Source organism: Chelonoidis abingdonii, chromosome 2 (assembly GCF_003597395.2).
Source record: "Chelonoidis abingdonii isolate Lonesome George chromosome 2, CheloAbing_2.0, whole genome shotgun sequence".
Classification (NCBI taxonomy): Eukaryota; Metazoa; Chordata; order Testudines; family Testudinidae; genus Chelonoidis; species Chelonoidis abingdonii.
In genome coordinates this window covers 211,294,916-211,310,737 of record NC_133770.1, presented here as the reverse complement: position 1 = coordinate 211,310,737, position 15,822 = coordinate 211,294,916, and the positions used below count along the sequence as shown (strand labels likewise).

The following is a 15,822-nucleotide window of genomic DNA, read 5'->3' as shown; positions in this document are numbered from 1 at the left end:
CATGCATCCGACGAAGTGGGTATTCACCCACCAAAGCTCATGCTCCAAAACGTCTGTTAGTCTATAAGGTGCCACAGGACTCTTTGCTACTTTTACAGATCCAGACTAACACAGCTACCCCTCTGATACTTAAAGTCAATGATGTTTAATATACATAAAACTATCAAAGGCATATGAATTAATCTGAATTTTCTCTCGTCACTCACCTGTATATGGCTCTTTTTGCAACGTTGTAACTGGCCCTGATCAGCAGATGAGTCACATTTGCTAAAACAGTCATCAGCCTATCCTGATCTATAACCTTTTTTGTATTAAAGTCTATTAAGTTCTCAGACACAAGCTTCACTGCCTTAGAGTACTCCTCATAGGGTTGCAATGACAACCCCTCAGATCTGGTGCTCAGAATCTGTCCATTGCCCTGAAATCAAAACAGATACATTAACAGACAGGGATAGGTTTAAGTTTAGGTGCTAGTGTGAAAATATTAGTTAACAATGATGATTATTTTCAGTCCACACAATAAGCTACTATTGTATACACCCACAGCACTTCCCATGCACTCCAAAAAACCCTGTTTTATACTCCAAAAGTACCTGTTTTATAAACTTTTTCACCGCTCACTTCATAGGTAAACATATTCATTAACTGTAAAGTCTCTATAGAGATGCCTGACAGTATGACATGATTAGGGTGACTGTATTTCCCTATGCTGAATATGGGACACCTGGTAAAATTATTCATATTAAAGTGAGTCCAATGGCAAGCAAACACAACTGTGCAGTACAAACATTCACATTAACATCAAGTTGACCAAACCCCTGTTAAAAAGAAATACTGTGTAGTTGTTTTCTTTTTATTTACCTTATCTTTAAGACTTCAGGGCTCACACGAGCAGAGGTCACACACACACACACACATACATATATACCCCTCTCTCACAGAGGGGCTGGGAGAGGAGTGACTGACCGACCCAATCCTCCCTGCTCTCCGTCCTGGGACCACCTCTTCTGGTACCTGGCACCATATCTTCCTGAGAAAACACCTGTGGGGGGGAACGTATGCCCCTCCTCCCCAGATTTCTGTCAGGGTTCACACCAGAATGTGGCCAGCAGAAGCCATTCAGCACTGTGCAGGAGGGAAGGGATGAGAGCGGCTTCCAGCCAAAGGGGAGGGGGAGAGAGATGACCTGGTCCATGTCTTTGCTGAGCTCATCTCTTCTTTTGCTCTCCCCCTTCTTCCCCTCGCTGGAAGCAGCTTGTCCCTTCCTGCCCACACAGTGTCGAAAGGCAGCTAACACCTCCAGGCTGCTGCTGGCCACTGACATAACCCAGCCACTTCCTGTCCCTCAGCTACAGTGCGGGCAGGAAGGGGTTAAGCCCTAAGGCTGTACTGTGCACCAGGGCCAAGGGAACGTGACTCCAGGGCCTTTAGCAAACTGGCCAGTCGAGGTGCGCAGCCCCATGCTCCCTGGAGGCAGGACCCGGGGGGAGATGGGGGAGGTGAGTGAAGAGAGTGTTACACCTCTGCCTGCAGGACTGCTGTGATGCCTGCAGGGTCAGGGGGTGAACAGGCTGGAAATTGCTTCCCCTCTTCACTCCAGAGCTTAGCTGACAAGCACAGAGGCTTCCCCTTGCCGGTGCTGTGCAGGGGTTGACACACACAGGGCTCCTCTCCTCCTGGCCAGTGCCCCAGGTCGGAGGGTCTTGGGCTCTCCTAGGGCGCCAGCCCAGCCAGAGGCAGTGGAGCAAGGAAAGAACCTGCCAACCAGGCTTTTGGTGAGCTGAGTGCTCCGACCAGGGGCTGGTTCTCCACACAGCACTGGAAGTGGGACTCGCCCTGCCGGGGACAGGGGGGAGAACAGGGAGGATATGGAGGAGCAGCAGGGCTCTGTGGGAGCGAAGGGGCAAAGCAAGAAGAGGGCAATGAGAGGGGGAGCACATAACCAGCCGCTGCCTGGTACCTGTCCGCACACACCAGCCACCACAGCTCACAGTGCACAGCCAGCACCGGCTGGAAGCAGGACGGGAGACAGGACCCTGCTGGCCAAGAGATGGCACACAGCAGGAGCTGCGCTGACGGACGAGCAGAGGGAGCGGCCAGACCCATGCATTGCATCTTCGCCCTGCCACCAGCCTTGCACACCCACCCCCATCGTTGGCCACTGGACCCCGTCACTCAGCACTGGTGGGCAGGCAGCTGGCAAGCAGGAATCCTGTCAGCAGTAGGACCCGCCAGTACTGATGGGGGAGGGGTGAAAATATGGGACAATTTGCCCATTTTTAAGAAAAAGATGGGGCACCTGCAGGAGGGCTTAAATAAGAGACTGTCCCTTTAAAATGGGACATCTATCACCCTATGTGACCTGCTGGGCATGCATCTGTGCATACACACTATACTTAGTGCATATAAGCCAGTGAAAAGCCACAGATTTACCATTCTCAACAATTGAACATGACACATTCAGCCCTCTGCAGCAGATCCTGTAGACAATTTTAAAGAAAGTTGTTCTAATCTTACCTCAGGTTTTACACGGTTAAAAATGTAGCTAAATTGAAATGACTATTGCAACGTGCTCTACATGGGGCTCCATCTTTAAGCCAGCTAGGGTGTGTCTATACACAGAGGCCAGTGCAGATACAAATTTATACCCATGAATGCGGATACCCGTGAATATAAATCGATATCCACAGGACCAGAGGGCTCTCCCAGGAATCACAGCTGCGAAAGGAGCAGAACATGGGGCCGCCACTCTCAGGAGCCAGCACCCTGCGCTGGCAGCCCCTCTGGTGCAGCTGTACCGCTCCCAGCCATGCTCCCATCCCTTCCACGCAGCTGTCTGTGTCTCCCATCTGGGGGCATGCACACCACTTGAACACAAGAGCACGACCGGGGACAGCTGCCGGTGAGCCTCGTGCCCGCCTCAGTGGGTGGGGCTGGGGGCGGTACAGTTCTGCAATTTTTGCTTCTGTGGTTCCTGGGAGAGCTCTGCGGTTCCATGGATACCAATTTATATCCGCAGGAAAGCAGCATACTTGGGCTCATGGGGCTTGCGCTATGGAGCTATAAATAGATGTGCAGATGTTCAGGCTTGGGCTGGAGCTTGGACTCTGAAGCTCACCCCCTTCGCTAGGCTTCAGAGCCCGAGCCCAAACAGCTACACAGTTATTTTTAATGTAGAAGTGCGAGTATAGACCCAGGCTCTAAGGCTCACTGCCATGGGCTTCTGCTTGCTGTGTAGATGTTCGCTTAGCGACTGCAGCTCACTTACTGAGTGGAGCGCTTCGCTGCAAAAGTATATCACCAGTGGCCCAGGATCTCAACTGGCTACCTATTAGTTTCTGGGTAGAGTTTAAAGTGTTGATTATGACCTATAAAGCTTCAAATGGACTGGGACTTGCCTGAAAGACTGCTTTACTTCCCATGATATGAATCCACAATTGAGAACAACTGAGGTGCTTGAGCTGGATATCTTATATTGCAAAAGAGATGGAGCTGCTGACAGGACATTCTCTATAAAGGCTTTAGATCTCTGAAACCTGCTGGGGTATTTATTGAAGTATTTATTCAAAATAACATAGATTTGGTGAACTTCCAAGCAGGCTGCAAGAGCCATCAGCTTGATAGGGTTTTGGAAAGAGCTGAAGGTACGTTTCAAGAATGATGGGGATGGAAAGCTCCATTTATTTTAGCACTGCTGAGTAGAGTTGTTCGGAAAAATTCCAATAAACCGTTTTTTCACAGAATTTGCAGATTTGTCAAAATCAAAGCATTTCATGCAGATGGCTGGATTTCAGTGAAGTCCTGACAGAACCTGTGCTTGCCTAGAGGGCTGATGGACAGCCAAGAGCCTGGAAACCCTGCGAGTCCCAGCTGCCAGACTTGTGGCTCCTTAGCAGCCTGGACTCTGAAGGTCCACATGGACTGCCTTGGAGTCAGGGTTGCCAGGGCTTCCAGCACCATGTGGACTGTCCCATAGTTGGCGTGCCATTCCCTTTCAGACAATTTAGAACTGTTTGGTTTTCATTCTGAATCAAAACAAAACCAAAATTTAAGTATCAAAATTCTCTGCAAAACAGAACTAACTTTCCCTGCCCAGCTCCACTGCATTATGCTGTAAGATTCAGAGTGTGGGTGCCTAGAGATCTTGTGTAGGCATCTTGTTAATTATACACAAATCTAATCCAATAAACAAATAAATCTCTTTTATAAATAAGAAAACAACCTATTTTAGTTCCTGGTGCAAACAGAGCTCTGTACATATAGTCACTATCACTTTTGCTCAGCTCCATACATTTTATGTTAACTTGCACTTATTTATTATTTAAAGGTAGTCAGATATTGAGGGCCCAGGATTAAAAAGAAATGATTGGAAAGATTAGGAAGTTGAGCAATACAATTTTGTTGACCTTTAATAATGAAGATAAAACTGGTGTAAATTGTTACCATACTATAATTTTTTTTCTTTTTATGTAGCAGTGCATGCCATCATTCCTCTATATTTTTGAGGAAAGTCCAGTTGAATAAAAACTTACTTGAATGATAACATCCACAGTTGATACCATATCACTGTCCACACTTTCCATTGGAATATCATAAGATACAGTATACTTCAAGTATCCGCCAAAGGCAGTGAGCTGAAATTATAAAATCCAAATCTTAAATTAACAGCAATCAGTGTCAGAGGATAGCTACTGACAAGTACAACACATATGCAGCAAACTAAACAGAGGATGTGGCATGTACTGATGATCACTTCAGCAATGTTTACACAGTAAGTGTTTGATCCCCATCGCACATCAGTGAAAGTCACTGGAAGTGTAACATGGCATGTCCCCGTGTCGTAGCTTCCTACTCAGATTAGAACCTTAGCGTTCATAAACTGAGAAGCTAGCATGAAACCTCCAAGCTCAGTTACCAGCTTGGATCTTATCTTGCTGCCACCATCCACAATTTCTAGGGTTTTGGCCCCCTTCTGGTCTCCCCAAACCTTCTCTGGAGAGACCCCCAAGACTCAGAGACTCTAAGTCTCCCACCAAAGGGAAAACAACTTCCTCCCCTTGTCTCCTCTTTATTTCATCCCCAGCTGTCCCTCCCTGGGTTATCCTGGGCGATACTGTACTTAAACTCCTTGAATGCAAAACAGAGAGGGCAATTTACCTTCCCTGAAGCTATGCATTCAAACCTAGTCAAGCTAACACAAAGAGATTTTCCCCCTCCCTTCGTTCCTTAGCCGTAACCAGAGAAAAACCTCAAGCAGGGTTTAAAAAGAAAGTTTTATATAAAAAAGAAAGAAAAAGACATAACCATATAAACTCTGCATCAAGATGATCATACAGGGCTATTGCTTATAAGAAAATAGGAATAAACAGTCTGATTCAAAAGATATCCAATTTAAACATTCCAGCAAGATACACACATGTAAATACAAAATACAATATAAACCTATTGCTTTTCCTTTTGTACTCACACCTTGGTAACAGAAGGGTAGAAAGAAGCTTGGAGATAGAAAGAAAACCTCTTCTCTCATAGCCGAGAGAAAACAAACAGGCAGAACAAAAACAAACACCCCCAGAAGTTCCCTCCCTCACTTTGAAAAATCCGGTTTCCTGATTGGTCCTCTGGTCAGGTGTTTGGTTCCCCTTGTTAACCCTTTACAGGTAAAAGAAACATTAACCCTTAGCTATCTATTTATGACACCCCGTATCTACAGAAGTCTTGGATCCCTGCTGTGCAATTTATGAAAGCTAGCAGCAGGTTCTATAGAACTGCAGTGATGCATTAAACAGTGTATTATAAAGCCCCCAGTGTGAATTCCAAAAATCACCACAAGTTCAGACTACTGTTTAGCAAATGGGCATGGTGTATTGAACTTATTCAAACTTTTTGAAACACTTTCTCTGATAGATCTTCAGCATTCCTTCTTTTTTAAATAACATTTGGACCTTTTAGCCCTGATTCTGCTGTCAGTTACATAGTAGAAGACTGATGTGAGGCCAGAATTTCGCCAACCGTTAAATTATACAACTTGGCACTTTGGATACATTATGCACAGGCACTGTGTAATATAGCCATTTATTCTGTCACTGTACGAAGAACGTAATAAGGTTGAGGCACACAAAACCATTGTTTTAATATGGGTGATTGGGTGTACTTGTCATAGTTTAATAAAATAAAATATCAAATAGATGTATGTGTCTGGTTATATTACTTTAAAAGATATATTGTCAGAGTTTTTTTATTTTGGTTTTTTAATAATTTATAAAAATTCCAGTTTCTGGAAGAGAAACTTTCAAATAGTATGTCCATAATTTGTTTCCAATTCCTTTTAAAAATATTAGTAAGGGTTTTTTTTCTGCTACTTTGTTTTTAGCCATAAAAGTGTCTTTTCAGCAACAGAGAAACTGTCTGTACATAGGAAACAGGGAAACTACCTACATGCAAAATGCAGTCAAAATAGTGGGATTTCATCGGTTTTTCGTTTCCTCTTTCTTTTGCTTTCTTTCTTTCTCTTTGTCTCCCTGTCACTCATTTATTTCAGTTTTAGAAATCTTATATTATTATTACAGGTAGGACTGATTACAACAAAACAAAAATTGTCATCATATGTCAAAATATACAAAGTAAATAATCCTAAACCAAACTATAATCAGCTCTCAAGCAGCATTTTGCTTACTTAGCCTATATGCAAATTTTGATTATTATCAATGGAAATTTTTTTCATTGGTTTGTGTGCATGCGTGTGTGCATGTGCATAGTGAAATTGACATTTACAGATAAAAATGTAACACTTCCAAGCGTACATGATTCATCAGCAGGAATTGTTAGATCCACTTCACTGACCTCTATCATGTAATTTTCAGTTGTTTTACATTACATGACAAAGTCTCTTTGGGAGAAACAAGGTGGGTGAGATAATTTGGTCTTTTACGGGACCAATTTCTGTAAGTGAAAGAGATAAGCTTTCATGCTACACAGAGCTCTTCTCTTTCACCAACAGAGGTTGATGCAATAAAAGATGTTACCTCACCCACCTTGTCTCTCTCATATCCTGGGACCATGACGGGTGCGACAACACTGGAAACAAAGTATCTGTAGAACAGTTACAGATTGCATGAAATGACAAACTGCAGATTACATCCTTATGAAACAAACATTACAACTGAAAAATAATAATGTTCCATATTAAAAAAAAAAAAGGAGAATCTAAGAAAATGTTGTTGAAGATATTTAGGTGAATTTAGCATGTATTCAGTGTTCATTAAAGGTAAAAACTTTCTTTTCAGTTCCGATAGTTTACATCTACTGTTAATGAGCAACACAGAGCTTTTTAGAGCAATACAGTAAGAAAAAAATAAGAGCATGGACTAAAAGTCAGCTTCTTTTTACTTAGGAACTTACTTTATTTCCTAAGTATGGCTCAGGTGCTGACCAGTAATAAGTGGATTTCAGTATTTTCACAGCTGCTGTGTTGTTGACATTTATTTGATGGGGTCTATCAAACTGGCCTTGTTGGGGCTCCACACTCTTTTCAGTGTGCAGATCAGTCACCAGCCATCCAGCCATATCTGACACCTCAGAAAAAGAAGAGAGCTCAATTAATGAAGTCATATCTACATCACTGAGTAAGTCATCACTATATATAAAACTTCACTTGTATCAGACAGTAATACAAATATGAAGGGCCTGCTTCTGCTCCTAGTTAAAGGGTTTTCCAGCCAGTGTTAAGCCACTGACTTCATTTGGATTGGGGCAGAATTACATCTGTGTAACTGAGTGCAAAAGCAAGTTCACTGTGTTAGATTCTCAAGTAAATGAACGAATAGTAATACTTTTCACTCATGTAGCACCTTGCATTCAAAGATCTCATTAACACCTCACAAATACTGGACCCCCATAGTTAATTACAGTACCATTTCCCCCATTTCACAAACAAATAGCTGAGGTTCCGAAGGCTACTTGCCCAAGGACACAGGAAGAGTCAGGAATAGGAACCAGTTCTATTGAGGGGAAGAGTTATACACACACATTAGAATTTTTGACTAGTGGAGAGGGATGTGGAGAGAATTAAAAAGAATATAATGCATTTTCTTCTACCGTTTTTTTAGTATGCAAAACTTTTAGTGCTAGATTTAGTCTAATCCTGCAAACTATGCAAGGGATGAAGGTAGGGAAAAGAGCGCCCAAGAAAGTTGTTCCTCTCATTGCACTTCTGTGTGGGAGCTAGTAGCCATTTATAGTCCTTTTATTCCCTAAGCACAAAGACTGCATGAGGCTGACACCTGCAGTTGCAGTAGGCTCCAATTGGCAGGAGTGTGGGGCCGTGGTTTTGGCTCCCCTCTTCACCTCCCCAACAAGCTTTTCCACCACAAGGAGAGTGAACATTCGGTGTAGCAGACACTACAATAGCCAGTACTTCCAAAAGCATTGGGATTGAGTAGGGTATAATGACTCCAGTAGCTCCATTGGGGGCTGGGCTCCTTTATAGTCAGCAGACCTCAGGATTGTGATGTTACAGCCACAGTCCAATCCTCTGTGTGGATTCCAGAATTTTCAATGGGCTGTATGTCAAGAGGGAATCAGTAATACAATTTCTGCAACTGCCTGAGGGAATCTTATAGAACATTAGGTCACAGCCATAGTATTTTACCTGACTGATGGGCCATGCAAGGCTGTCACAGACATCAGAAACCCCGAAGCAGAAGCACTCTGTACAGCCCTGAGGATTTCTTTCTTGCAAATTGTAGAATCCTGGTTTGCAGTGGTCACAATTTTCGCCATCTACATTTTCCTGTGAATAACATTTGTTTTATGTCAGCACTAGATTGGTAGCAAATATTGCGGAATAGATGGAATTTAGGTATAACAGCATTCAGGAAAATACAAAACAAAGCAGACTTCAGCACACTAGGCATATGTTGAATAAGTCTCACTGAGCTTAAAAAACGAGAGCTGGCAGAAAAATTCCAACAAAACAGTTTTTCATTGGAATTTGCTGATTTAACTAAATCAAAACATTCCACACAGATGATTCAGTTTCAGTTAAGTTGCAACGGAACCCAGACAAGTTTTGAAATCTCCCCATCAGCTCACCCATCTGATTTCTTGGCAGCCCAGGTTTCCAGGGTTTGAGCCTCCAGACAGTCCACCAGGTAGACTGCCCTTGAATCAGGAACCCCAGGGCTTTCAGGCTCCCTGGTTCCAGGAAAGCACACCACATGGACTGCCCCAGAGCCAAGTTCTGTCCCACCACAGCCAAATTTCACATGGTAAATAAGCACCCCAACTTTCACAATAAGACAAAAGTCAAGATAATCCCATTTCAAAACAAGGCCAAAACAAGCCAATCCCTAAGAAGCACAACACTCTATGTGACTAGATCCCCCAGCATGCAGTCTTGGACTGAGGTGTGCCCACTGTACACCTCTGATTCTCTCCCCCCATCCTTTGCCCCTGCCAGTCAGGAGCCAATCAAAAAAAAGAAGCAACAAGCTACAAAGCAAAAACTAGCCAACAAACAACTCATAAGCCAATTAAGCCAAAAACAAGCCCAATTTCTGCTGTTTGTTTTTTTGGGGTTTTGTTTTTTTGTTTTGTTTTGGGGTTTTTTTGTTTGTTTTGCTTTTTTTGGCGGGTTTGGCACGTCTGCATCATCCTCCTTTTTAGAGAATTTTAGACATTTTGGTTTTCATTCTGAATAAAACCAAATTGTGAAACAGAAAAATGGCCTGTGAAATTGAGTATCTCTCTCTGTCCAGTTCTACTTAAAATATCTGGAGCAGTCAGGATCTGAAACAGTCAGCATAGCATTGATTCGGTATTTAGTCAGGAAATGTAGTGTAATTGAATATTGGCATTACTGATGTAGGAAAAGAAAACATCTGCTCCTCCATAAAACATTGCACCCTAATGACAAGGTGGTATGCTAGGACTCTCTCATTAATAAATCAAACTATTAGTAGCCCATCACATAAGTTCCCAGTTTTAAGGTTGATTTTTTGCAGATTTAACTGCTGTCATTGAAGTGAGAACTTCTGAGAATGGCAACTTATATCTATGGCATGAGAATGAGCATCTCACATTTGGAGCATAGGATTTGGGGCCTGATCCAAAGCCCCATGAAATCAATGGAAAGACTCCCACAGATGTCAGTGGGCTTTGGATCAGGCCCAAAAATTTACAAAGTCGGACCATCCTACGCACAAGATATAAAAAGATTGTGATTTTGGGCCACCGTAGTGACTCAAGCCAGTTTAGAATAAGAACTGTTTTAGTACCATCTCAACTGCATTGAACCTTTTAAGACATTCGGGGTGTTGCACTGATAATTCACGTGGCTGGGGTGGGGCCGAGGATGAGGGGCTCAGGGCTGGGGCAGAGGGTTGGGCTGGGGAGGGTGAGGGCTCCAGCTGGGGGTGCTAGTTCTGGGCTTGGGTCAGGGATGAGGAGTTTGAGGGGAAGGCTGCCCCAGGGCTACAGCCAGGAGAAAGGACTCCCTACAGCAGCACCTGGGCTGGGGAGGAGAGGAGGTACGCCCTGCTGCAGCAGCTCCAGGGCTGGGGCTGTGGGATAAGCACCTCTCCCCCGGTAGGTCCGGGCTGGGGCTGAGTTGGGACTGGGGGAGGGGGGCACCTCTCCCCTCAGCCATGGCAGGTCTGGGGTTGGGGAAGGGGAAGGGGTGCCTCTCCCCTCAGTTGCGGGAGGTCGTGGGCTGAGGGAGAGGCATCTCTCCCCACCAGAGCCTTGAGCAACACTTAATAGGCTGCAATGCGGCCACACAGCTTAGAGGTACCTTAGCTTGAGTGGAGTAGAGCTGCCAAAGTTGCTTGTACATAACCTTTCCTCACAGCATAGATGATGCAGCTATGGCAAAAGGACTGTTTGTCAGAGCACCCCTATATCTCAATGATCCCCACTGGAACTGCCCTTTGGAGGATCATTGAAATATCTGCATTGATAGGTTGGCAGTTAGCATAAGGTAGAGCAACCCTGAGACTGATCTTACACCATTGATTATCCCACCAGTCACACCACTCCAGGGTCAGGGTAGCATAAAGCTGCCTTAAAGCCACCTTAGCACACCACTTTCTCAACCTGCAGCACATGTAGTTTAGTCGAAGCTCAAGAACTAGATCTGGACTTTTATTTGTACTTTCTGCACAGACTTGTCATACAAAAATGTCATTTTTATACATCCTACTGACAGACACATGCTTGCTATAGTGAAAATATGGAAGATTCTTGTTCTTATTCTTCTCCCTTCACTCCCTACTATTTGTCAAGGAAGACGATTGCAGTAAATTCAGTTTGATATGCATGAGGTGTCATATACACATATACTGATATATTGTAAACTAGGATATAGCTTTGAAAGTGAAGTCCTACTTGATTTTATATTAATATTTTTAGTTTAATTTCTTCATGTATTCCTGTTGTATTTGTGCAACAATAGAGGACCCATTTTTCTCCCTTTGACTAAATTCCTATAGACCCTAAAAAACACTACTTAAAGACTGCTTAGCAATTTATTCACCATAGTTAGACAATTTTTGTTGAATAAAACAAATAAAGACTATTAAGTAATTCTGCTCTCAGTTACACTAGTTAAATCCAGATTAACGCCATTTCTGTGAGTGGAGTCACTCCTGATTCTAAAATTACCATGGTATAACTGAGAACAGAATATGATCCTTTATAGTCGATATTTAGTCATTCACAACACTCAGCATAATGTCTGAACCTCCTGGTGGTCAGATCACCATCTGTAAATTCCAGTGGATATGAATTAGTTGTGTGAAGTTTTCATAACAAACACTCTAAAAATGCATGCTGCATGCTTTTGTTACCAGCATATGCCACTGACGAGTTTTGCAAATCTTAGGAAAACCCAGGGTGATTTTCAGGCCATCACTTTGATCCAAATGCCCAAGCTACCTTCTTACTGTCTGTAAAATTGTCAAACACGAGAGCTGAAAAATCATGAGACTGGCTTAAAAATCATCATTTTTTTGTGCAAAATAATAAATTTTGTTTCTGTTTTTTCATTTGGTTTCCATCTGGTTTCTGAATCTTTTGGGTGCATTTGGATCACATTTTCAAGTTTTCTCCATAAGCACAAGGGCTAGAAATTTTGTTTTTTTAAATGAAAGCTGAGATACTTATCTAATTACATGACTCCAGGAGCTGGACTGTCATGAAAAATACAAAATATCACAAAGATTCTGCTAAAATTGGGGGAGTTTGTCAATACTGTGTTTTCAGTCTCCGGGGAGTTGGAATGCAGTGGCCCTTCTCATCTCCACTTGTTTTCTGGGGCAGAAAACTGGCTCCTCTGACCCAGTTCTGGACACCTGCTCCTCCCACTGTCCCTCTGCTGGTTGTCTACACTGTTCAGTGATGCATAAAAAACATGCCTGATTCTTGTCTAAATTTGTCCCACCTGACTTCATTGGTATAAATCAGAAGTAAAACATATGTAGTCAGAGTAAAGTAGCCATTAGTGTTTCTTGTGTAACTTGGCCACTAAAGCTGCTTTCTATTTGTAGTTTGACTTCTTGTTTGTTCATGTGTTCAATGTTTTAGATCAGATAAGTTATGCAAGAGGTCAGAACAGTTTTACAAAAATTGTCATGTCAGCCATTGTTTTGTTGTTTGTTTGTTTTTCTGCTAGTATCATACCTGCCAAAAACAAACAATTTGCTACTTTTGGTTGCTGAAAATTAAGTGTAACATCTTCAAATATTAAAATACAACTTCACGTCAAGGTTCTGCAGAAACCACACATGCGTGAAATTTAATGGGAACTTACATTTACTGATACTACAAATTTGCATTTGCCCAAGAAAATAGTCTGCAAACCAGGTCTCTAAATTTTAAATATCATGTTACAGTTTGTTTTGTAATTTAATAATTAAAATAAAATTAGTTTTCATGTATAGGTTTCAATTTAATTTTTCAGAACTATTAAACATTTTTTCAATGATGTAGAATTACATGGTATAAATTCAATCTTTTCATTATACCCTATAGCTGCTCAACAAGAATGATGTATTTTAAAGAACACCACCAACCTATCCACAACACACACACACACACAATTGTTCTAATGCAGTGTGACATTTGCTTTTATATGGAACTTTCTATCTGGAATATAAAGAACCATGCTTCACAGCTTCTCTACTAGAACAGAAATATGCTGCTAATTCTCATTCAAATCCCTGTCAAAAGGATGATGTTTAAATCTCAGGTCACTTGCTATGAAAGTACGACATAATATATGACAAAAGTATGAAGTAATTTCCCTTATTAAAACTGCACTTACAAACCCAGCTACCAATTTCACAGTAAATCAAAGTGAGACTCAGCAGGTCACTTACCTTGCAAAGACAAGGTTCTGTGCAAGGGTCATCATTAATGCTTCCAACCAAGCTGCAGTTACAGTGCACACAGTTTGGGTAACCCTTGTAGCCAAATGCACAGCGATCACATTTTTCTCCTGCATAACCTTCTTTGCATTGACACTGACCTGGACGAGTCCCTTGAAATATAAAAATGATAATAAAAAAAATGAAGAGTTAATAAAAATTGGGGGTGAAATATGGAATAGTGGGAGAAGCAACGTAACCATCTCGTTTATCAAACTATATAGTTCTAGTCAAATTTTCACAGGTAGCTGGGATATTACCAGCCCAGTATGCATTTTTTTCATGTTAGAGTACCAGATCCACAGAACCTCTGCCAGGAAAAAAATCCACTGTATCAATTCACAGTTTGAACTAATGTATGTAACAGTTTTAGGCTCCAATCCTGTAACTTGTTATTAACAAGCTGAGCTCTCTACCCACGCACAGCAAGACCTAAAGGCATCTTATACTACTGTAGCATGTGGTGTTTCCTGTCTTCCCTCCCTTTTTAGGTATTTACTGGCATTTTAATGTGATACCTTAACAGCATAATGCTTCCTCACCTTTGAGCACCTGAAGTTTACAGAAAAAGCATTTCATGATCCCTTACCATGCTGAAGATCAGAATGATCATCATCCTTAATGCAGTCAGAACTCAAAGACCCAAATGGATCACAGTCACAAGGATGGCAAGGGTTATCTTCATAGGGAGAAACCTGAAACAAATGGTACATTTTAACTGTCATACTTGAACTAATTAGTGGAAATGGTAAAAATTCACTACTGTTTCTTACCGTGGACCATTGAAGCTAAACTAAAACTTTGTATAACAGTGAGATTTTCTCTTTAATGGAGGTCCCAAATTTCTCTTTGAGAGTCATGCCCTTGCTTCAAGGTGGCTCAGGGCCAGACTAAGGTAATCTGGAACCATAAGCACGCATGTCAACTACTGGCTAAGAATCAGACTTAAGCTGGTTCTCTCTTCGGTCCTCTTTAGAATAAGGAAGCAGGGTGCATGTAACATGAGACTTGCTTCTCTCTGTGAAGGACTGAGCCTACTAGCTAACTATATTTGAACTACACATGGCCTCCACTCACACTTGTGCTTGAGAACATAAACCTGAGCTCCCTAATGTGCCCCATGGATGAACTTGCTGAACCAATGCTTTAACTGGAAAAGAGAAAGTTCCACACTGAGGAGAATAAATGGCCTTGCTATAGGAGCAGCAAAGAGTCCTGTGGCACCTTATAGACTAACAGACGTATTAGAGCATGCATCCGACGAAGTGGGTATTCACCCACGAAAGCTCATACTCCAATATGTCTGTTAGTCTATAAGCTGCCACAGGACTCTTTGCTGCTTTTACAGATCCAGACTAACACAGCTACCCCTCTGATACTTGCTATAGGAGGTTACTCACTTGGCCACAGTACACCCAGACCTAGGGAGACCTATCTAGATTGCTGGAAGTAAAACAAAATTAATTTTCTAGTGATTTTATCCTTTTTAGCCAGATTATAACAAATGTATCTATGTATCCAATGAATGAGGGTAGGGACAGAGTTTCTACTTTAATACCACTGAACTGGAAAGTCACTATGCGCTATAAGATGTAGATGGGCCCAGAAAGAGCATACTCTAAACATGCTTACTAAATGAAATATTGAGAAGAATACAGTTTATTGCAATAGCTCATCACTGCTCCAAGAATCACACATGACTATAAGAGTTCTCTTTAATCAGAAAGGAATTGGGACTGTCCTTTCAACATGCTAGAGAATCAGCCTGAATTTACATTGAACCTGTATGACTGGTATCGATTTATGAAGAAGACTTTACAATTTTTAGTCACACTCTAAGTGTGGAAATTAAATCTAATAACATTCAATGGATTGGTAAAAGCAGCAAGGTGTCCTGTGGCACCTTAGAGACTAACAGACGTATTGGAGCATGAGCTTTCATGGGTGAATACCCACTTCGTCGGATGCATGCAGTGGAAATTTCCAGGGGCAGGTATATATATGCAAGCAAGAAGCAGGCTAGAGATAAAGTTCAATCAGGGAGGATGAGGCCCTCTTCTAGCAGTTGAGATGTGAAAACCAAGGGAGGAGAAACTGGTTTTGTAGTTGGCAAGCCATTCACAGTCTTTGTTTAATCCTGAGCTGATGGTGTCAAATTTGCAGATGAACTGAAGCTCAGCAGTTTCTCTTTGAAGTCTGGTCCTGAAGTTTTTTTGCTGTAGGATGGCTACCTTTAAATCTGCTATTATGTGTCCAGGGAGGTTGAAGTGCTCTCCTACAGGTTTTTGTATATTGCCATTTCTAATATCTGATTTGTGTCCATTTATCTTTTAATGGATTGAAATACGCATATGATGACATTTATTATTAATAAGAGCAATGGGATGTAGTTTGATAAATC

At 42.1% G+C, this 15,822-nt stretch overlaps 1 protein-coding gene across 1 annotated transcript in view; it reads right to left on the bottom strand.

Moving 5' to 3' along the window:
- Positions 1-15,822, bottom strand: part of LAMA1 (laminin subunit alpha 1) — a 156,700-nt gene that overhangs the window by 86,450 nt on the left and 54,428 nt on the right. Inside the window, exons 9-14 of the mRNA XM_032805243.1 lie at positions 14,011-14,116; positions 13,374-13,534; positions 8,648-8,788; positions 7,399-7,572; positions 4,533-4,634; positions 207-418 (exon numbers count right to left, since the gene is read on the bottom strand). Coding sequence (XP_032661134.1) covers positions 207-418; positions 4,533-4,634; positions 7,399-7,572; positions 8,648-8,788; positions 13,374-13,534; positions 14,011-14,116 — 896 coding nt within the window. The remainder of the gene's footprint in view (positions 1-206; positions 419-4,532; positions 4,635-7,398; positions 7,573-8,647; positions 8,789-13,373; positions 13,535-14,010; positions 14,117-15,822) is intronic.